This window comes from Bos grunniens, chromosome 8, assembly GCF_055505025.1.
Source record: "Bos grunniens cultivar Pamir isolate PY7600 chromosome 8, Bosgru_T2T1.0, whole genome shotgun sequence".
NCBI classification, from domain to species: Eukaryota; Metazoa; Chordata; class Mammalia; order Artiodactyla; family Bovidae; genus Bos; species Bos grunniens.
In genome coordinates, this window is record NC_141172.1 from 75,752,942 (window position 1) to 75,776,130 (window position 23,189).

The following is a 23,189-nucleotide window of genomic DNA, read 5'->3' on the forward strand; positions in this document are numbered from 1 at the left end:
GGAGGGAGCGCCGCTGATGCTCTAGCAAGGGCGGGGTGCGGCCGCGACCCGGCAGGCTCCTCAGAGAGACTGGGTAGGGCGCTGGGCCCAAAGTCCGGGGGCCTGGCACGGCTTCTGGTGCTGTCCCCTCTCTAGGCCCCCGCTGGTCCCCGAGGCCAGGGGTCCCGGCGCGCGGTCGGAACGTGCGGAAAGGAGACTCGGGCTGTGCGCGGGACCTGCAGCCCGGGGGACTTTGGGTCAGAGGGAACCTGGGAAGCCCCCCGGGAGGCGGTTACCCCGGGCTGAGCACAGCGGCCGTCTGGCCAAATCTTCGCCACTCGGGCCACTGAACCCGCAGGTACCGGGCGGGGCAGACCGGGGCGCGTGGGCAGCGGGAGGCGAGTGTTGGTGAGTGTCTGCCCCACCCCAAACATTCCCGACTTATCCCGAGTCCAGCCTCAACGTGGAGGACATGGTCATGTTTGTCTTAAAGCTTAAAGGCTGAAGAAAGTTCACTATGTCTCCGGGACTTCCTTCGCAGCATAAATAACCCGCACACGTAATTACTGAACTCTGAGAAGGGTTTCTTTCTTTAACGGAGGTTTTCTGAGCGCCTCTGTGCGGGGCTCAACCCTCCGTGCCGGAGGATGAAGTGGTTTCACCCGGACAAGGGCGGAAAAACGAGTTTGACCTGCTCATCAGTGCACACAGGAATTTCTGGCCTAGCATGAGACAATTTGAGGAAAATAATTTAAAATATGATCCCAGAAAGATGAAGGAAAAGAGAACAGTTCAATGTTACTCAACTCACAAGCCTGTTTGCCTTTAGAGGACCAAGGACCGCGGCGACGATGCTGCCTCCTGGTGGCGGAGTCGGGCAATAAAACCGAATGGAGTTTGACATCCGTTGTCGGGTATTCAGTTTAGTTCAGTTCAGTTGCTCAGTAGTGTCCGGCTGTTTGCGACCCCATGAACCGCAGCATGCCAGGCCTCCCTGTCCATCACCAACTCCCGGAGTCCATCCAAACCCATGTCCATCGAGTCAATGATGCCATCCAACCATCTCATCCTCTGTCTTCCCCTTCTCCTCCTGCCCTCAATCTTTCCCAGCATCAGGGTCTTTTCCAATGAGTCAGCTCTTCGCATCAGGTGGCCAAAATGTTGGAGTTTCAGCTTCAACATCAGTCCTTCCAACGAATACCCAGGACTGATGGACTGGTTGGATCTCCTTGCAGTCCAAGTGACTCTTGAGAGTCTTCTCCAACACCACAGTTCAAAAGCATCAATTCTTTGGCTCTTTCTTTGTAGTCCAACTCTCACATCCATACATGACCACTGGAAAAACCATAGCCTTGACTAGACGGACCTTTGTTGGCAAAGTAATGTCTCTGCTTTTTAATATGCTGTCTAGGTTGGTCATAACTTTCCTTCCAAGGAGTAAGCGTCTTTTAATTTCACGGCTACAGTCACCTTCTGTAGTGATTTTGGAGCCCAGAAAAATAAAGTCAGCCACTATTTCCACTGTTTCCCCAACTATTTGTGGGGTATTATGAACTGAAATTGGTGCCTGCTGCTCAGGTAAATCACAGGTGGAGTTCGTTTAATATTAGACTAAAATTTATTATTAGCACAATCCATGTCTGTAAAGCAAAAGTCTTCAAGAATATGTCAGTAGAGTTTCCCTGGGGAGTTTTGATTTGCCACCAGCTGGGAAATGGATATCTTGAAGAAAATAAAGTTTTCAGCTTCTTCACATAGCTAGCACAATTTCTGTAGGGGAACTGCAGAATAACCGTTACTAGGAGGATTCCAAATATAGGCATTAGAAAAATATTTGGCAATTTCAGCATCCATAAAAATGGTAATTCACTGGTCAAGATTGATACCAAAGAAAAGAAACCCTGATTTTTTTTTTTAAAAAAACAAAACAGCATTACTTTGTCCCCAAAATAGAAGAAATAACACTCAGATATGGGAAAGGAAAAGAACTTCACAAAAGAGGTCAGTGGAAGCTGAAGACATTTAGTCACATGTAAATGATTAAAGCTAGGAGACAAATTACTTTTGAGCTTTCATAAATAGCAAGTATAGATCTAGTTTCGCTGACCTTCCTATGCCTTAAAGCAGGATAGGAGGTGCCAAATATGTCAGTTGTGCTGTGCTGGTAGCTCCATAATACCCCATTTTTAATTTTTAAAAGGAAGAAGTCAAAAGAAAGTTCCTGTCATTGGTAATCATGTCCCTCTAAAGGCTGTGTTGATAAGTAAAGACTAAAGTAGTGGCTAGCTAAAGTGTGGCCCAGGTACCATGGAGGGAGGTGGGTGTTAGAAATCTGGTTGCTTAATCTGGCATTCGTTTCTGAGGTTAAGACATTTTTATTAGCTGTAATTCTGGGAAGTCTTACTTGCCCCATCCATTCTTTACATTTGTGTCAAAGGGGCACTTAAAGATTTACAAAGGAGTGAACCAGGGGAAGCAGAAAGTTTAAGGTTTTGAGGCAACACTGACAAGGAACTGGCCCACCATTTCATAAGTGTGTGTGTGGTTGTGTTATCATTTCATGGAAGAGACAGTGCTAAATAATCATTTAAAAACATGGTATTATTAATTTTCTGGATAACAGTGAGGATGATTTATTGTTAGACAATTGTAATTGTCTATTAAGGGAAAACCAGGATTCTGGGGATTACAATGAGTTTTCGTGTTTATGGGATGATGGTTTTATACATTTTGGGGATGACTGATGTTTAGAATTTTTTCCTTTTCACATTTCCAGTAAAAGCCATTGATTGTCTTACTATTGAACACTGGCATACTGTACTAGTATTCAGTAAAATATTTTTACTGTATGCATGAGCATAAATTTGGAAATCCTCCAAATTTATAATTTCATTTTATGCTTTGTACTTTTTTTTTTTTTACTAAAATGTTTGCTTATCTAAGCAGCAATCTTCTGGAAAGTTTCTTTTGTCTCCCCTCCCATTTATATTGTTGTGATTTGATGCCTTTATAAACATATACGCACACCAGAAACGTTTATTATAGTTTTAGTTGGGACTCAGGAAGGAGTGAAAATAAATGCATGTGTTTAATTTGCCATCTTTACCCTGAATTCCTATTTGTTTTTGAATTCAGTGGTATTGATCTTTCCCCCTTATAATTTGTGTTTTATGGCTTTATGTTTAAAAAGTTTTTTCTACCACAAGTTTATAAACACATTTATATTTTCTTTTATAACATATATTTTAAACATTAGGTCTTTAATCCTGTGATAAAATGTTTGAAAAATATTGAGGCTGTGATAATGGGAAAGTAGAGGTATTTTAAAAAAGGAAGAGCAATTAGAATCTTAAAAAAAAAGGCTGAGTGACAAAAGGAGAGTAAGCAAAGTATGCTACTTTTCTCTGCAATGAACAACACTTACATGGTCATTACGAAGTAAATTCTGATCATTGCCTAATTGTAGTTGTTGTTCAGTCGCTCAGTCGTGTCCAACTCTGTGACCCTGTGGACTGCAGCACGCCAGGCTTTTCTGTCTTTCACCATTTCCTGGAGCTTGCTCAAACTCATGTGCATTGAGTCAGTTATGCCATCCAACCATCTCGTCCTCTGTTGTTCCCTTCTCCTCATTCCTTCAACCTTTTCTAGCATAAGGGTCTTTTCCAGTGAATCGGGTCTTCGCATCACGTGGCCAAAGCATTGGAGGTTCGGTTTCAGCATCAGTCCTTCTAATGAATATTCAGGATTGATTTCCTTTAGGATTGACTGATTTGATCTCCTTGCAGTCCAAGGGACTCTCAAGAGTCTTCTCCAGCACCACAGTTCAAAGTATCAATTTTTCAGCACTTAGCCTTCTTTATGGTCCAACTCATACAGCCATGCATGACTACTGTATGGTGGTATAGGTATTTTTAGAGGATACGGTGACAGGGGAAGAGGGTTAGTAAGAGAGCTAAATCTTCACTTTTTGTAATAGGAAATCAACTGATAACTTTAAAAATAAGTAAATTAAAAAAAAACAGAGGTATGAACAAAGCATTTAGACATATGGCACTAACTCCTAGAAGAAGTAGCTTAAGAGTTAAAAGTTGTAGGAAATTGTTGTTCAGAATAAGTGCTTTGGTACTTTCTGATTTTATTAACCATGAGTATGTATTATTTGGTTTTTTTGAATGATACATCTTATAGAAAGAAGAAAGAACAGGATAGTATTGTCAAAGATGAAGGCAGAAAAGGAGAGTAGGGACTCATTCTCTGATGAGATAAATATTATATTACATGCCTATTCAGGTCAGGGCTTGAGGCAAATACCAGGTATGCAATGTGGTAGGATAATTTAGTGAAATATGAAGCTTTGTTTTGCCTGTGTTTTTCTTTTTTTCTCTTTTTGCTGATCATTTTCTTTTCTCTTTAGAGCAAGTGAGGATTTTGGTAGCGTTGAGAGTATCAGCACCCTGATGTCAGAATCCCTTTTACTTTTGTGAAAGTCTAGAGTAAACCTGGGAAGAGGTTTTACCTTGGAGGGACTGAAAAAAGGGAGGGTTTTGGAGAGAATTCCTGAAGACTGTGGAGGGGATTGGTGTGTATGTCTAGCCACTGTGGGCAGTGGGCTCTAATCCCTGACTGGGATGAAGCAAGTGGTAGGACCTAAGTAGATGGCTCTGGGGGGTGTCTGGGGAAGCCAGGACCAAGCCCAGAGGCTCTCACAGCTGAACTCCTGTGGCTCAAATGTGGCACAGAGCTATGAGTTGGGAGAGTCCAAAACTCAGGGAGTTGTACCTGCTGGGAACACAGGGGTCGCGGCATTCACTGGTGAGACAAATCCCCTGATGGGAGGGTGTCAGGGGCATGTAGGAAGCCTCCCCTGTGCCTTGCTATTTCTTTGACCTTTGCACAGCCCTTGGCAGATGGGATCCTGAGAGTGTCAGCCCTCCAGTGCAGGGCCTTGGAGTAGGTTCATTGGAAGAACATTTTATATTGTGTCTTTGGCCATGCCATGCAGCTTGCAGGATCTTAGTTCCCCAACCAGGGATGAACCTGGGCCCTAGAAGTGCTGAGTTCTAACCAATGGACTGCCAGGGAATTCCTGAAAGAGCATTTTAAAGTGCAGTAACTCTTGCACATCTGAGTTTATAGACTAAGATCACACCTGCTGCATGATGATAGGTAGGGAGCAGCCCCTGTCTTCACTGGCCTCAGGAGGAGCAGACAGCAAATATTTTCATGACTTGATAATAAGTGGTTAAGTGCTCTGGCATGCTCAGGCCCCAGAGGAAGAACAAGGGGATGCAGCAGACACCTCTAGCTCCTTGTCCCCCTCCCAGGAACTGTCCCCTCCTTTATCACTTGTCCTGGCCCCATCTAATGGTCTCTCTCCCCTCCCTTACCTAAGGGTGAAGTGGGGAATTGAGGGGTTCTCTGCTCTGGGAAGGGAGAGGTATAGGAGAGCCAGGCTGGAGTCTTCTTGTAGAAGAGACTAATTTACATCTGATTTCTGGGGTTCCAAATACCTGTCACTGGAGACTCATTCCATGGGCTCAAGAGGTTAAAGTGGCTAAAGTACCCTGGACTCCAGCTAGGGAAGAAAGGAGAAAAGAAGGGATGAGGAGGATGCATTCCTAGCTGGAAGGAAGCTGAGGCAGGACTTGAGAGCCCAGGTAGGAACAAGAGCACACAGCCCCATTGGGCAAGGAGGAGAGGCCATGCACCCCCTTTCACTGGTCAGGGTGGAAGGGAATCCTCTGGGGTCTTTGGGAGGAGATGGGAACTCTGGGTAGGGCAGGTTCCAGTAGAACTTGTGTTTGCCTGTGTAACAGGCGGGCTCAGGCTCCCACCTCCCTCCAGTATGCCAAAAGACAAGAGTGGACAGCCTCTGGTGAAGCTGAGAGTGAGAGTGCTGGGCAGAAGCAGAGTAAGTGGTGTCTTCAGGGTCTCAGAGGCCTGCAGAACCATTGAGGATGTGTGTCCTGGAGCCACCATCTCTCCATGGGCTGGGATTTCTCCTAGACCCGGAGCAGCCCAGCTCCCACCCCGCCAGTCAGCTTCTCTTTTACTGCCTGCGGGTCTGGGCACCTGGGAAGCAAGGAAAGTCTTGGGGTGGGCGAGAACATAGAATTTTTCCAGCCTGAGCTCCTGATTGGGACCTTAGAGTGTGTGACTCCCCCCTGTGGTGACAGTGGCTTCTCTGCGGACACAAACACACAGAAACAGAAACATGGGAAGAAGGCCAGAATGGCTGTTTATTCAATTGGGTGTAAGTCATATTTACAAAGGAAAAAAGAGCTGGGTAGTGTGTAGTGTGGAGCAGGGTCAGGTCCAGGACCCTGGGTGACCTTTCCTCGGAGGGGCAGGCCTGCTGCCACCTCTCACACTGCCTAGGGGACATGCCCTTCTCTGCCTGTCTAGGCCTGGCCTGATGTGGGCAGTGCAGCCGTGCAGGGTAGGGTGGGAATACAGAAGGGGTGGTTGAAGCTGGAGAAGGGGTGAGGCAAGGCCAGCATGAAGTGGCTGCTCTGGGGCCCCCGGGTCCTGCCTCTCTCCTAGCCTCTCTTGTCCCTTTGGTTGGGGCTCCAAGCCCTGGTGAGACTGGTGGGGACCTCCTGGGCTCCGGGCTGGTCACTGGGCTATGGCCCTTTTGAGATCTCAGTCCTGGGAGGGCAGAAGAGTGGTTTGAGCATGATCGAGGCTCTCCTTCACCTCCCTCCCCCTGTCCCTTTAGCTCCCTTACCTCTTACAGCCTTTGGAACCCTTTCCCTTCTTGCCAGACTTGGGGGCCCCCTTTTCCTTCTTACAGTCCTGGACTGGTTTCCGTGGGGCTGATGGCTTGTCCAGACGCTGCATCAGTTTCTGCACCCAGGCCTCTTTAGGGTCTGCACATAGCTCTGGCTGAGAGCGTTTCCGAGGCGAGAACCTAGGGTTCGGGGGTTAGCAAGCCTGTCCTAGTCTTGCCCATCATGCCCTCCCACTCAGCTGCCAGCCTGCACCCACCCTGTGTACCTACTTACAGGATAGCTGGCATAGCGCAACTCAGGGTTGGGTCCTGCTTCCGGTAGCTGCGGACAATGTTGGCGGGAATCTTCTTTCGGCTGTACCTGAGGCAACAGTCCTGTGCCCCTCCATCACTGCCTGTGGGTGGGGTTCGCAGGGAGTGAGAGGCTGCTTGTAGACTCCTACCCAGGCCTCTCTAGCTCTTCCCTGACCCTGTCCTCCTCCCCCTACCCCCGCAGGCAACTCCTTGATACCTTGGACCTGGAGGATGCAGAAGGCCAGGACCAGGACAAGGATGCTCAGGACCAGTGACTGAGCCATGGCCATGGCAGAGCTCAGGCGAGGTGGGCAGTTTCAGTCTGGGGGTCCGTGTGTGGACTACGACTGGTGTGCTGCCTATTTATGCAGGCGGACACTTTCGCTTCCCCCATCCCTAGGCACTCAGTCCAGGCAAGAGTAGGAATCTCCCTCCTTCCTTCCTGAAAGACACCCAGATCCTGTCCTGGCACCCAGCCTCACTAGTATGCGGAAATTAAAACTTCACACAGCTAGTCAGTCCCCAAGCCGACCCTGTCTCCTGCTCAATAAAAGTTGAATCTGAAAGGCCCGCTTTCTAGCCCCAGCCCCTGTCTTGATGGAGGACTTACCACCTCTCCTCTGGAACACTGTGACTGCCTCTTCAGTTCACTCCAGGCTCCATGTTCTTCCATTCCTTCAAGCAGACTGAGGACTGTTACTAAAATACAAATCTGATTAATGAGTTGTAAGAGTTCTGTGTACATTCTGGATAATAGCCACTTATCAAATATATGATTTGCAAATTTTCCTTCCATTCTGTGGGTTGTTTTTTCACTCTCTTGATATCTTGATAGTGTCCTTTGATGCACAAAAATTTTAAATTCAGTTGATCTAATTTTTCTTCTGTTGTCTGTATTTTTGGTATCATATTTAAGAAACCATTGCCAAATCTAAGCCCTTGAAGGTTTCCCCTTAGGTTTTCCCTGCAGCATTATTGAGGTATAATTGACAAAATTGTGTATGTTTAAAGTGTACAATGTGATGAGTTGATATATGTATATATTGTGAAATAATTACCACAAGTTAATTAATACCTCCACCACTTCATGTAGTTATACCTTTTTATTTTTTGTAGTTAGACAGTTTGAGGCCTATTTTCTTAGCAAATTTCAAGTATAGTATAAATGAAAGTTGCTCAGTTGTATCCGACTCTTTGCGACCTCATGGACTGTAGCCTGCCAGTCTCTGTCCATAGAATTCTCTGGGCAAGAATACTGGAGCGGATAGCTATTCCCTTCTCCAGGGGATCTTCCCAACCCAGGGACTGAACTCAGGTCTCCCGCATTGCAGGTGGGTTCTGCACTGTCTGAGCCACCAGGGAAGCCCACGGTACAGTATTGTTAGCTATAATCACCATGTTGTACATTTGATCCTCAGAACTTACTCATTTTATAACTGAAAGTTTGTAGCCATTAAAACATCTCTCCATTTTCCCCAGCCCCTGGCAATCACCATTCTACTTTCTTCTTTGTATTTGACTTTTTTGTTGATTCCCCATATAAGTGGCACCATACAATATTTGTGTTTCTCTGACTTATTTCACTTAGCATAATCCCCTCCAGGTTCCTTCTTTTTCTTATGGAAGTTTTCCCTCTTGTTGTGTCCAACTCTTTGCAACCCTATGAGCTGCATGAGCTATTAGTATATTTTGGAGATTAATACCTTGTCAATTGCTTCCTTTACAATTATTTTCTCTTATTCTGAGTGTTGTCTTTTTGTTTTGTTTGTGGTTTCCTTTGCTGTACAAAGCTTTTAAGTTTAATTAGATCATGTTTGTTTATTTTTGCTTTTATTTCCATTACTCTAGGAGATGGACCATAAAATATCTTATTGTGATTTATGTCAAAGAGTAGTAGTCTTCCTATGTTTTCTTCCAACAGTCTTATAGTGTCGGTCTTACATTTAGGTTTTTAATCCATTTTTAGTTTATTTTTGTGTATTGTGTTAGGGAATGTTCTAATTTCATTCATTTACATGTTGCTGTCCAGTTTTCCCAGGACATTTATTGAAGAGACTGTCTTTTCTCCATTGTATATATTCTTGCCTCCTTTATCATAGATTAGGTGACCATACATAGGTTTATCTCTGGATTTTTTGTACTATTCCACTGATCTATATTTCTGTTTTTGTGTCAGTACCATATTGTTTTGATTACTATAGCTTTGTAGTATGCTCTAAAGTCAGGGAGCCTGACTCCACCAGCTCCATTTTTTTTTTCTCAAGATTACTTTGGCTATTTGGGGTCTTTTGTATTTCCATACAAGTCATAAAGATTTTTTGTTCTAATTCTATGGCTGCATTAAATCTGTAGATTGCTTTTGGTAGTATAGTCATTTTCACAATATTTATTCTTCCAATTGAAGAACATGGTATATCTCCTGATCTGTGTCATCTTTGATTTCTTTCATCAGTATCTTATAGTTTTCTGAGGTCTTTGGCCTCCTCAGCTAAGTTTATTCCTAGGTATTTTATTCTTTTTGTTGTGATGGTCAATGGGATTATTTCCTTAATTTCTCTTTCTGATCTTTAGTTGTTAGTGTATAGGAATGCAAGAGATTTCTGTATTAATTTTGTATCCTGCAAGTTTGCCAAATTCATTGATGAGTTCTAATAGTTTTCTGGTAGCATCTTCAGAATTTTCTATGTATAGTATCGTGTCCTCTGCGAACAGTGACAGTTTTACTTCTTCATTTCCAATTTGGATTCCTTTTCTTTTTCTTCTCTGATTGCCATGGCTAGGGCTTCCAAAACTATGTTGAATAATAGTGGTGAGAGTGGACATCATTGTCTTGTTCTTGATCTTAGAGGAAATGCTTTCAGTTTTTCATCACTGAGAATGATGTTTGCTGTGGGTTTCTTGTATATGGCCTTTATTATGTTGAGGTAGGTTCCCTCTATGTCCACTTTATGGGGAGGTTTTTTTTTTTTGCCATAAATGGGTATTGAATATTGTCAAAACCTTTTTATGCATCTATTTCCCTAGTTTCTTATTGTCATCAATCTTCATTAGGGCCTCAATCAACTTGACACATGTAGGTTCATCATAGTTGGATGCAAGCACTCAAAGATGGGCATGGCACTGGTCTAATGCTTTGCAACTTTGCAAATCCATGTGCTAAGTCATTGTGATGAGAGTGGTCTTCAACACTTCTTGCAAAACAATATTAATGTCCATTACCCTCCAGCACCAGTGCCTTCCTTGGCCATAATGGTGGGTAATGGGTGGAGCTGAATCTTGAATGTACCCCAGGCTCCATCTCTGAGCTACTCAGAGGTTGCAGGAAAAGAGCCTCCAGAAGTTTTTTAGTTTGATGTACTCCCACTTTGTTTATTTTTAAAAGTATTTATTTATTTATTGGCTATGCTGGGTTGTCATTGCTGTGTGCAAGCTTTCTCTAGCTGCAACAAGAGGGGCCACTCTCCATTGTGGTGCTCAGGCTTTTCATTGTGGTGGTTTCTCTTGTAACGGAGCATGGGCCCTAGGTGCTCAGACTTCAGTAGCTGTGGCGCTTGGACCCTAGAGCATGCAGGCTTCAGTCGTTGTGGCATGCAGGCTCAGCAGTTGCAGCTTGTGGTCACTAGAGTGTGGGCTCATGGAGTTGTGGTACATGGACTTATTTGTTACATGGCGTGTGGAATCTTCTTGGAGTATGCATGTACCCTGCATGGGCAGGGGATTCTCAACCACTGAACCACCAGGGAAGTCCCCACTTGTTTATTTTTGCTTTGTTTTCATAAATTCAAAAATATCATCGCCAAGACCAATGCAGAGGAGATTTTCTTCTGCGTTTTCTTCTAGGAGTTTTATGGGTTTAGGTCTTACATTTAAATCTTTAATTAGAATTAATTTTTGTGGGTGGTGTAAAATAGGGGTCCAGTATCATTCTTGTACATGTGGCTATCCAGTTTTCTCAACACCATTTATTGAAAAGACTATCCTTTCCCCATTTTGTATTCTTGCTTCCCTTTCAAAGATTAGTTGACTGTATATGTGAAGGTATATTTCTGGACTCTATATTCTATTGCATTGGTCTATGTTTCTGTCTTTATGCCTGTACTATACTGTTTTGATTACTAGAGCTTAGTAATATAGTTTGAAAGCAGGAAGCATGATGGCTCCAGCTTTGTTTTTCTTCCTCAAAATTATTCTATTTGGGGTCTTTTGTGGTTCTATGTGCATTTTAGGATTTTTTAATATTTCAGTGAAAAAATGCAATTGGAATTTTGATAGGGATTGCATTGAACTACTTTGGGTAGTTATGGACATTTTAGCAATATTAACATGCCAATCCAAGAATATAGGATATCTTTCCATTTTTGTCTTCTCCAATTTCTTTCATCAGTGTCTTATAGTTTTCAGTGTATAGGTCTTTCACTTCCTTGGTTAAATTTATTCCTAGGTATTTTATTGTTTTTGATGCTATTGTAAGTGGGATTGTTTCTTAATTTTTTTCCAGATACTTTGTTGTTAGTGTATAGAAACACAACTGATTTTTTATGTTGATTTTGTATTTTACAACTTTACTGAATTTGTTTATTAGTTCTAAGAGGTTTTTGGTGGAGTCTTTGGGGTTTTATATGCATACATAAATTTTCTTGCCTGATTGCTCTCCCTAAGACTTCCAATACTAAGCTGAATAGAAGTGGTGACGATAAGCACCTGTCTTTTGTTCCTAATATTACAGGAAAAGTTTTCAACTTTTCACACATGAGTATTATGTTAGCTGAAGGCTTGTCATATATGGCTTTTATTATGTTGAGGTACATTCCTTCTATACCCAGTTTATTGAGAGTCTTTAAAAAAAATCATAATGGGTGTTGAATCTTGTCAAATGTTTTTCTGTGTCTATTGAGATGATTGTATGATTTTTATTCTTCAGTTTGTTAATGTGGTGTATCATACTGATTGATTTGTGGATGTTGAACCATCCTCATATCTCTGAAATAAATCCCACTTGATAGTGATGTATGACCCTTCTAATCTGCTATTGAATTTGGTTCTAGTATTTTATTGAGAATTTTAAAATCTCTGTTCATCAGGGATATTGACCTGTATTTTATTTTCTTATAGTGCCTTCATCTGGCTTTGTTATCAGGGTAGTGCTGGCCTCATAAAATGAGTTAGGGAATGTTCCCTCCTCTTCAATTTTTTTTGGAAGAGTTTGAGAAGGATTGATGCTAATTCTTCTTTAAATATTTGGTAGAAAAAATATTTGGTCGTATTCATTAATGAAGCTATCTGGTGCTGGGTTTTCCTTTGTTGGGATATTTTCATTATTGATTGAATCTCCTTACTTGTTATAGATCTATTTAGATTTTCTATTTATTCTTGAGTCAGTTTTGATAGTTTATATGTTTCTGAAATTTATCCATTTCATCTAGGTTACCCAATTCATTGATGTACAATTGTTCATAGTATCCTCTAATAACATTTTTTGTGTTTAGAAAATTGATAGTAATGCCCCCAGTTTCATTTCTGAGTTTAATAATTTGAATTATTTTAAAAACTTGAATTATTTAAAAATTCTTTCTTTTTTCCTTAGCAGTCTAACTTCAAGTGTGTCAATTTTGTTGATCTTTTCAAAGAACCACCTTTTGGTTTTGTTGATTTTTCTCTATTTTTTGTATTCTCTATTTCATTTGTTTCTGCTTTACTATTAGTTCCTTCTTTCTGATATTTTGGGTTTGGTTTTATTGACTTCTAGTTTCTTAAAATGAATAGTTAGGTTATTGATTTGAAATATTTTTAAATATAGGCATTTATAGTTATAAATTTCCCTCTTAGCATTGCCTTCATTGACTCTCAAAAGTTTTAGTTTATTATGTTTTTCTTTTTATTTGTCTCAAAGTATTTTCTAAGTTGCCTTGTGATTTCTTCTTTGACTCTTTATTTGAGTATATTGTTCAGTTTCCACATATTTGTGAATTTTCCACTTTTCCTTTTGTTACTGATTTATAGTTTTATTCTACTGTGATCAGAAAAGATACTCTGAATGATTTCAGTCTTAACATTTTGTTAAGATTTGTTTTATGGCCTATCATATGATTTATTCTAGAGAATGTTCCATGTGAACTTCGGAAGAAATCGTATTCTTCTGTTTTTGGTGTGTATAAATGTTAGGTCTAATATATTTATAGTATTGTTCAAGTTCCCTGTTTCCTTATTGATCTCCTGTTTTGTTATCCATTATTAAAAGTGAGGTATTAAATTCTACAGCAATTATTGTAGAACTGTCAACTCTCCCCTATAATTCTGTTAGTTTTTTGCTTTATATGTTATGAGGCTTGGCTGTTAGTTGTTTATAACTGTTATATCTTTCTGTATCAAACATTTTATCAAAATACAGTCTTTTTTATTTCTTAAAACCTTTTTTACAAAAAGTCTGTTTTTTCTGACAGGAATAGAGCCACTGTAGCTCTCTTTTGGTCACTGGTTGCATGGGATATTTTCCCATCCTTTTACTTTATTTATTAAAATATTTATTTATTTATTTGGCTGTGCTGGGTCTTAGTTGCAACATGTTCAACTTCGTTGTGGCATGCAGGATCTGTAGTTGTGGCATGTGGAGTCTTTTTCTTTTTAGTTGCCACATGTGAACTCTTAGTTGCAGCATGTGGGATCTAGTTCCCTAACTAAGGATCAAACCCAGGTCCCTTACACTGGGAGACCAGAGTCTTAGCCACTGGACCACCAGAGGAATCCATCCTTTTACTTTAAAGCTCTGTATTTGTATCTCAAGTTAGTCTCTTATAGATAGCATATAGATGGATCATGCTTTTATTTTTTCAATTCATTCTGCTAATCTCTGCCTTTTATTTATTTATCTACATTCATTTATACATTTTATTTATTTTTGGCTGTGCTGGGTCTTCATCACTGCATGCAGCTTTCTCTAGCTGTGGAGAGTGGGGACCAGTGTCTGTTTGTGGTGCTAGGGCTTCTCATTGCCATGGCTTCTCTTGCTGCAGAGCACAGGCACACATGCCTGTGTAGTTGTAGGGCACATGTGCCTTAGTAGTTGTAGTGAGTGAGTTAAGTAGTTGAGGCTCGCAAGCTCTAGAGCGTGGGCTCATTAGTTGTGCCATATGACATATCAGATCTTCCTGGACCAGGGCCTGAACCAGTGTCTCTTGCATTGCAAGAAAAGTTCTTAACCACTGGACTACCAGGGAAGCCCCACATTTTATTTATTTATTTATTTTTTATTGGTGTATTTTTTTTTAGTGGTACATTACACTGCTGTGGCATTTTCTGCTATACTGTGAATCAGTCATATGTATACGTATATCCCCTCTTTTTTTGGATCTTTTTTCCTATTTAGGTCAACCATTTAGAGCACTGAGTTCCCTGTGCTATACAATAGGTTCCCATTAGTTAGCTGTTTTATACAAAGTAGTGTATATATGTCAATCCTAATCTCCCAATTCATCCCATCTCCCCTTTTCCCCTTGGTGTATGTTTGTTCTCTATGTCTGTGTCTCTATTTCTGCTTTGCAAATAAGATCATATATACCATTTTTGTAGATTCCATATATATGTGTTAATGTACAATATTTGTCTTTCTCTTTCTGACTTACTCTGTATGACAGTCTCTAGGTCTATGCATGTTGCTGCAAATGGCACAATTTCATTCCTTTTTATGACTAATATCCCATTGTATATATGTACCATATCTTCTTTATCCATTCCTCTGTTGATGAACATTTAGGTTACTTTCATGTCTGAGCTGTTATAAGCAGTGCTGCAGTGAACATTGGGGTGCATGAATCTTTTTCTTTCCTTGACTCTGTAAGGTCTTAGTTGTGACATGTGGGATCTAGTTTGCTGACCAGGGATTGAACCTGGGCCCTCTGCCTTGGGAGCATGGAGTCTTAGCCACTGGACCATCAGGGAAGTCCCTGCTTGTATCTTTTTGAATTATGGTTTTCTCTGGGCCCCAAAGTGGAATTCTGGGTCATATGGTAGTTCTCTTTTTAGTTTTTTAGGGCTTTCCATGTGGCCCTAGTGGTAAAGAATCTGCCTGCGTAAGAGACACAGCTTCAGTCCCTAAGTTGGGAAGATGCCCTGGAGAAGGGTATGACAACCCATGCCAGTATTTTTGCCTGGAGAGAGGAGAGAGCATATAATATCTATACACTATCTGCAATCTCCAGAGACAGAGGAGCCTGGCAGGCTATAGTCCTTAGGGTCACAAAGAGTCGCACATGACTAAAGAGACTTAGCATGCAAGCACACAAGCTGTTCTCCATAGTGGCTGTATTAATTTACATTCCCACCAACAGTGTAAGAGGCTACCCTTTTTTCCACACCTTCTCTAACATGTATTGTTTATAGATGTTTTTGGATAATGGCCATTCTGACCAGTGTGAGGTGATACACCATTGTAGTTTTGATAATCTCTGCCTTTTAATTAGAGAGTTGAACTCATTTTTTTTTCACTTTTTTACAGTTTTATTGAGATATCATTGACATATAGTACAGTATAAGTTTAAGGTATACAGCATAAATATTTGACATATATATCATGAAATGATTATCACAAATCATCTCATATAGGTACAAAATAAAAGAAAAAAAGTTTTTCTTTGTGATGACAGCTCTTAGGATTTACTGTTTTAAAACCTTTCATATACCACATATAGTAATGTTATTTGTCTTAATTATATTGTATATCACATCCCTGGTACTTGTAACTGGATGTTTGTACCTTTTGACTCCCTTCAATCCAGTCCTCCCTGCCCTTATTCTACCTCAGGTAACTACAAATCCAGTCTCGTTTTCTATAAGTTTGTTTTTGAAGCACAGTTGACCTGCGACACTGTTAGTTCCTGGTGTAGGAACTATTTCTGTACAGTTCAAAATGATCACCACAATAAGTCTAGTTAGCTTCTGTCACCATATAAAATGTCTTATACTTATTGACTATATTGACTCTGTGCATTTCATACTCATGACTCATGTAGCTAGCTTGGAGTTTATAATTAACATCTTAAGCTTATAATAATCTAGTTTGAATAATATCAGCTTTGTTTCAGTAGTACAAACAAATAGTACTCTGCTCCTGTACATCTTCGTTCTACCTCCTTTATATTGTTACTGTCACAGATTACATCCTTATATACTGTGTACCCATTAACATAGATTCATAATTATTATTTTATGCCTTTTAAATCACATAGGGAAAAGAGGAGTTATAAACCAAAGATATGATATACTATCATTTATATTTGCCTGTGTTGTTAACGGCTGTAGCTGTCCATTTTGACTTTTCCAAAAATTTTTTGCCAAGTGCACTCTTTGATGTGTGTGGTCCCTGAAATTTCTGTTCTCTAATCTCTGTGGTCAGCCAATGTCCTGACAAAGATTTATCTCTCCCTCTCTCACAAGAGTTCAGTTCAGTTGCTCAGTCGTGTCCGACTGTTTGCGACCCTATGAATCACAGCATGCCCCTTAAATATTCTGATATCTGCTACTGTGGAAGCTGCTGCAGCTCAAGAAGGCAGAAACCAAGGCAAACGTCTGCACCTATCTCTCAGGGAACCCCCAGACCAACCAAAATATAAAACCCCAATTTTTGGAGGACATGATTCTCTGCCACCAACCAGCCACTACGGGAATGTGGGCTGCCATCCCCTAGCATTGACTAGTAGCTAGTTCATGTATGATCTCTTCTGAAAGATCAACATCCTTGGCCTTTATCAAGCACTCCTCTCAATGTTCTGTGTCCAGTTAGGTTCCAGAGTTCTGAAATAGGGGGTTCCAATTGCTTTTTTCAGCCCAATGGTTGCTTCAGTGGAGGGATTAACCCTAGAGTTTTCTACTTTGACATTCTGCATGCTGTCGTTCTTGTAGTTGAATTTCTAACATTTAAAATCTTGAAACCATTTGGAATTTATGCTGGGATACAGTGTGTGGGGATTATTAGGTCATAGGTTAGAATCTATGTTTAAAACCAGTGTAGAATCTCGAGTTATGATCACCAGGTTAGGACTAGAAAATTCATCTGGTTCCCAGGGTGCTAAACCCAGTATGCCCCTCACCCCCAGGCTTACCCCAGCTTTGTGGAAATAGAAGACCACAGGGAGGACAGGACTGGGAGGGGTGCAGTCAGGACAGCGCAGGCCAGGCACAAGGTAGTGACAGAAAGGTTGTGCCTGGGATAGGGGTGGTGCTATTGGGGAAGGATGGGATGCGGAGGGGATGGGATTAGATATGGAGATATTGCTGGGATGGGGGCCCCAGAAGAGAGGGGCTGGAATCTGAGTACATTAGAAGAGAGATACTTGAGATCTTGGGTTGGAGATTTTACAACAGGCTGAGATCTTAAGCAGGGCAGGGAGTGTCCCAGTTGGCAAGAAGCTGGCATTCCTGGAACAGGACCGGGCAAAAAGAAGGAGATAAGATTTCTTGGGTCTTTTACCTGATCTTATGGCAAATCCTGGCATGAGAAAGCTTCTAATTCCTATCTCTAAAATCTCCCCTTCCACAGCTGCCCTACCTTTTGTGGAAGTGTCTAAGTAAATAGTGAACTGCCTGTGTCTGAAGAGTTCCCAGAGAGGTGGGATAGCATGGGCCTGGGGGGACATGGAACTCATACCAGAGGCATATCATGTTAGATTGTTTACACTGTTTCCAAACTTGTCTGCACTTCGAAATCATGTGAAGAGCTTAATAAACATACAGAATTAGAGGCACCACCCCAGACCATCTTAAACAGAATCTCAGAATAGAGCCAAAGGATATGTATTTTTATCAAGCTGTCCAAGTACTTTCAAGAATTTGGTGGGGTGGGGCTGGGAGAGTAAATAGTGAACTCATTGCAAACTCCAGATGGGCACAGAGCCATGGGAAGGGAACAAAGGTGGTCTGGGGGAAGAGGACGCTGAGGTGATATACCCCTAATCTTCCTGAGGGAGGACCTTCTGCCCTAGCACAGCTTGTGGAAAGAGGGAGAACATGAATGGGGAAGAGATGGGGACTGTGCAGTCTCCTCTCCTAACATCCCAGGTTCCCTGGCTCTCCCAGGACATCCTGCCCCATTCCCCTTGTTGATGCCATCATGGGGCCTCTTGTTTGTTAGATGGTGTCCGCAGCCTCCTTGGGTCCCATCCTCAATTATCTTTCCCTCAATTTGGGAAACTTCTGAGGATTTGCCCTAAGTCCCTACCTCTGAACTTGTGCCTGTAGGGGTAGACCAGCCTCAGGGAGATGTTCCATACTGGAGGTACTGGGACTTCCTTACTTGCTACTGTGGCTCGGAATCTAAGTTAGGGGCTCTAAAGGAAGGGAAGGAAAGAGTGGGGATTTTGCCAGAGGTATTAATAGATACCTGGCTGGACCTAAAGCCAGGTTGGGAAAGAACTGCTCTCAGAGCAGGAAGGTGACAGAAAATCGCTGCCGTACACTGGCATGCATGCAGATGTCTGACTTGATGGGTGAAGGTGGGAGCCTGGAAAGAAGTGGGGCTCAGGTACAGATGCAGTCCCCAGGAAAGGGCCTCAGGTGGTGAGAGGAGTTGTTATCCTTATCCTTATCCTTCTCTGGGGCCTCAGGTCTGTCACCTAGCCATTCCTCTGCCCTCGGATGCTGGCCTGGGCCCACCCAAACCCTAAGCTTGGTGTAGGAGTCTGGAGCTTGCAGCCCTGAACCAACCCCTCTCTTAGTCCTCCAGCCAGCCTGGGTGTAGACATTAAGGAAGGGGACACAGAGACTCGAATGGCTGCACATATGACATGTGAGTAGCCACCTAAGTGTTCTAGTCTGTTGGGTGAAGATTTGGGCTTGGTGAGCTCCTGAGGGAGCCTAGGTGGTATTGGACAGTCTCTGCGGTGGCTGAGGTACAGAGGTGTGTTATACCAGACGTCCTGTGCTGAGGGAGAGGGAGGTGTATGTGATTCCCTTCAGCTTTACTTGCCGATGAGCACAGAGTGAACACACTCTGTCACCAGATTGAGACCCTGGAGGACAGGGAGAAGGTGTGCCGTCCACTCCTTCTCACCCTAGTGTTGGCAGGCTGCTACTTCTTTAGGACAGGCACCTGGGCCAGGCTCTGGGGTAGCAGTAGCGGTCCTAGGTGTGGGTTCACCAGTCTGGAAACCCCCACATTGGGAAGAGCCCGCATTCCCTTCAACCCCAGGCCCATTCATTCTTGCTTGATGGGGGTTCCAGTGCAACAGATGCTCCCAGCTTGGCAGGCGGGAGCCGGGGAGGGGTATGGCAGGAATTTTAGCTCAGAAGCCAAGCTAGTCCCGGAACAGGGCTTGGGGTGAGCTGGGCCCCTGAGGGCTAATACATCTAACAAGGGTCAAAGGACCTGGGTGCACTGGTGCTCCTGGGCTCCCAGATGATCACTGAGGCCTCCAGGGACAGGCTGCCCTGATGACTGTGCAGATGTTACTGAGGGAGCTATGGGATCCCAGGACTGCAGATGACCTGTTCCTTCATTAGTGTGTGATGTTTGTGCTCAGTGTAGTTGCAGACATTACCCGATGTGTGGCTGCCTAGGGTCAGGGTTAGAGTTCAGACCATGCTTGGAATATGACATAGTGCTTACAGATTGGAAGTAGACAGTGGTCAGCGTAGGACTAGAATAATGGTGATGGTAAAGTAGGATTTGGAATTGCGTTTATGATTCCTATTGATAGAGCTAGTTCATCTTGGACTAGGATTGTGTTCAGATTGGAGTAGGGTACTGTTTGAGTTTAAAATTGGGATCAAATGGGACAAGGAGATAAGTTTTATGTTGGGGGTGAGTTTTAAGCTTCTAAGATGGTCTGAAGAGGGACTTAAGCTTATGTGTATTGTGTGATATTGATTTGGTTTAGATGAGAGGTTTTGGATGTTTTATGGCCCTCTGCCTTTGAGAGTTATAAATGGCTGTGATTCCTGAAGCTGCAATCAGACTGGAGGGTAGTAGGGATCTAGCTCCTGGGGAGAGGGAATATCGCAGTTTTCTTTCCTAGACTTACCTGATCATGTAAACAGTTTTTGAGTAACACTCTAGCATTACCTTTCTAAGGTACAGTGTTCTGAGGGTCCCGCTTGAAAGACTGTGGTTTTAGATTGTTTGTGATTGAGGTTAGAATTGTAGTTAGGGTTAGGGTTAGGGGCATGGACTACAGTTATTGTTAAAAGTTTAGGGCAGTGTCATGTGGTACATCCTGAGTCAAGGGCTTTTTCCTGAGGAACCAAGAATGGGTTCCTCACAGTTCCCTGAGGCAGATTTTGACAGATAGGTCTGGCTGGTAGACTCTTCCTTTAGATTCTGTTTCTGTTGCGTCAGAGACTGAGTGAGGGTCAGGGCCCTGCTGCAAACTGGGGACACTCCTTGGGGTGGGAGGGGGTGTGTCGTAAGTGAAGGATGAGACTGCTGAAGAGGACAGAGGACTCACTTGCTGACTGATATTTTTTTAAAGCACACAGCCAAGTTATTAAGGGCAGGGGTGTGCACGTGGATGCAAGACTGTTTTTATTAAAGGACAGGCAATGGGACAGAAATTCCAAATTGGAGTTTAGAGGTGGATCAACAGGCCTGGGCTGAGGTTTTATGGAGGAGAAAGACTTTGCAGGATGGATTTGGAATGCATTTGTGTTTGTGGATTTGGAATGCATTTGTGTTTTTGTGGATTTGGAATGCATTTGTGTTTGTGGCCTGTGGGATGGGGGCTGTCTGTTCCATGTGTGTGGTGCCAGAGTCTGTGGACACATCTGACGCTGGGTGTTCATGAGTCTCTGAAGGTGTGTTTTCTGAATGGCTACTCCAAGTTAGTCTCTGAGTGGCATCACTGAAATTATGTCCTCTTGTGTCTGTAACCGTGTGTCTTTGACTGCAGTGAGGCTCTGCTCTGGCCTCTCACTTTCCCCTGCCCCTCTCCTCTGATGCACCCCAGCTGCCAGTGCTGTTTACCACAAGAGATGGTTTCCTTTCCCTTCCCGCTGTCTGGATTCCCATGTGTCCGGCTGCCTGCCCGGGGCCCTGCCCCTGGGGCCTCAGTGTGGGGCCTGACCTTGGGAATGATACACTCTGGAAAGCCCCCAGTATGCTCTCTGCCTGGCTGTGGACCCAGAGACGTTCCAGTGGAGGAGGGGGACAGGGTGGGAAAGGGGGGCAGCTGGCAGCAGGCACCCCTCCTTCTGGAAACAGATCGCCTTCTGGCCCCTTCTCAGGCCCCCTCTCTCCTCCCGTGCTCCCATCAGAGCAAGTACACAGGGTCCTGGCCTCACTGTGTCTGTGCCTGGGAAGGGACAGTCCTCTCCAAGCCCCGTTAGGCACAGGTCCTCGGCCTCCCCCAGCACCTTGCGTGCCTGCACTGTTTTCACTCCTCATGTCCCCGCCTGCACTCAGGGCTGTCCTCCCTTCTTTCCTCTCCCTGCAGTGGACTCTGTGCTTCCTTCTCCGACAGCCCAGGCCTCTGCCCTGAAGCAGGTGCAGCAACAGGCTTGGCTGACTGGGGAAGAGCAGAGACTCAGCTCCTGTCACATGGCACAGGAAGCAGCATCTCCAGTGGTGTTTATTCCTGTGCCCACCCCGTGTTTGTTGAGGTGGTACAGAAACGAAGCAGCCACGGTCCTTGTTTGCTGAGACTCAGTGTTTTACAGGAGAAGTGATTCTGTGGAGAAGCCATCCCCCCACTGCAGGAAGTTAGTTGCCTGAAATCCTCTCTCTAGAATTATTTTTTTAAAAAATATAAATTTATTTATTTTAATTGGAGGCTAATTACAATATTGTAATGGTTTTGCCATACATTGATGTGAATCCGCCACAGGTGTACATGTGTTCCCCATCCTGAAACCGCCTCCCAAGTCCCTCCCCATCCCATCCCTCTGGGTTATCCCAGGTGCACCAGCCCCAAGCACCCTTTCTCATGCATTGAACCTGGCCTGGTGATTAGTTTCACATATGATAATATACATGTTTCAATGTCATTCTCCCAAAGCATCCCACCCTCGCCCTCTCCCACAGAGTCCAAAAGACTGTTCTACACATCTGTGTCTCTTTTGCTGTCTTACATATAGGGTTATCATTACCATCTTTCTAAATTTCATATATATGTGTTAATATACTGTATTGGTGTTTTTCTTTCTGGCTTACTTCACTCTGTATAATAGGCTCCAGTTTCATCCACCTCATTAGAACTGATTCAAATATATTCTTTTCAATGGCTGAATAATATTCCATTGTATATATGTACCACAGCTTTCTTATCCATTCATCTGCTGATGGACATCTAGGTTGCTTCCATGTCCTGGCTACTATAAACAGTGCTGCGATGAACACTGGGGTACGTGTCTCTTTCAATTCTGGTTTCCTTGGTGTGTATGCCCAGCAGTGGGATTGCTGGGTCGTATAGCAGTTCTATTTCCAGTTTTTTAAGGAATCTCCACACTGTTCTCCATAGTGGCTGTACTAGTTTGCATTCCCACCAACAGTGTAAGAGGGTTCCCTTTTCTCAACATCCTCTCCAGCATTTATTGCTTATAGACTTTTGGATAGCAGCCATTCTGACTGGTGTGAAATGGTACCTCATTGTAGTTTTGATTTGCATTTCTCTGATAATGAGTGACGTTGAGCATCTTTTCATGTATTTGTTAGCCATCTGTATGTCTTCTTTGGAGAAATGTCTGTTTAGTTCTTTGGCCTATTTTTCGATTGGGTCGTTTATTTTTCTGGAATTGAGCTGCAGGAGTTGCTTGTATATTCTTCAGATTAGTTCTTTGTCAGTTGCTTTGTTTGCTATTATTTTCTCCCATTCTGAAGGCTGTCTTTTCACCTTGCTTATAGTTTCCTTTGTTGTGCAAAAGCTTTTAAGTTTAATTAGGTCCTATTTATTTATTTTTGCTTTTATTTCCAATACTCTGGGAGGTGGATTATAGAGGATCCTGCTGTGATTTATGTCGGAGAGTGTTTTGCCTATGTTTTCCTCTAGGAGTTTTATAGTTTCTGGTCTTACATTTAGATCTTTAATCCATTTTGAGTTTATTTTTGTGTATGGTATTAGAAAGCGTTCTAGTTTCATTCTTTTACAAGTGATTGACCAGTTTTCCCAGCACCACTTGTTAAAGAGATTGTCTTTTCTCCATTGTATATTTTGCTTCCTTTGTATAAGGTGTCCATAGGTGTGTAGATTTATCTCTGGGCTTTCTA

At 43.0% G+C, this 23,189-nt stretch overlaps 1 protein-coding gene and 1 long non-coding RNA gene across 3 annotated transcripts in view; one reads left to right on the forward strand and one right to left on the reverse strand.

The window, feature by feature from the left end:
• Positions 1 to 23,189, forward strand: part of LOC147367481 (uncharacterized) — a 47,911-nt gene continuing 24,722 nt past the window's right edge. The window contains exon 1 of one of the 2 annotated variants that reach the window (XR_015170112.1): positions 1 to 387. This is a non-coding gene — a long non-coding RNA (uncharacterized LOC147367481). The remainder of the gene's footprint in view (positions 388 to 23,189) is intronic. The other variant, XR_015170114.1, reaches the window with a different exon arrangement.
• On the reverse strand, positions 6,195 to 7,342 carry CCL21 (C-C motif chemokine ligand 21). The gene is made up of 4 exons (XM_086416739.1): positions 7,221 to 7,342; positions 6,984 to 7,104; positions 6,707 to 6,889; positions 6,195 to 6,627 (listed from the first exon to the last, which is right to left on the reverse strand). The coding sequence occupies exons 1-4, from the start codon at positions 7,291 to 7,293 to the stop codon at positions 6,603 to 6,605; spliced, it is 402 nt and encodes a 133-aa protein (XP_086272865.1). The 5' UTR covers positions 7,294 to 7,342; the 3' UTR covers positions 6,195 to 6,602.

Coding starts and splice junctions, on each gene's coding strand:
- CCL21 (XM_086416739.1), bottom strand. CDS start 7,293: ATGGCCATGGCTCAGTCACTGGTCCTGAGCATCCTTGTCCTGGTCCTG. Junction 6,890..6,983: donor TGCGCTATGCCAGCTATCCT/GTAAGTAGGTAC, acceptor CCCGAACCCTAG/GTTCTCGCCTCGGAAACGCT. Junction 6,628..6,706: donor GGTTCCAAAGGCTGTAAGAG/GTAAGGGAGCTA, acceptor CTGCCCTCCCAG/GACTGAGATCTCAAAAGGGC.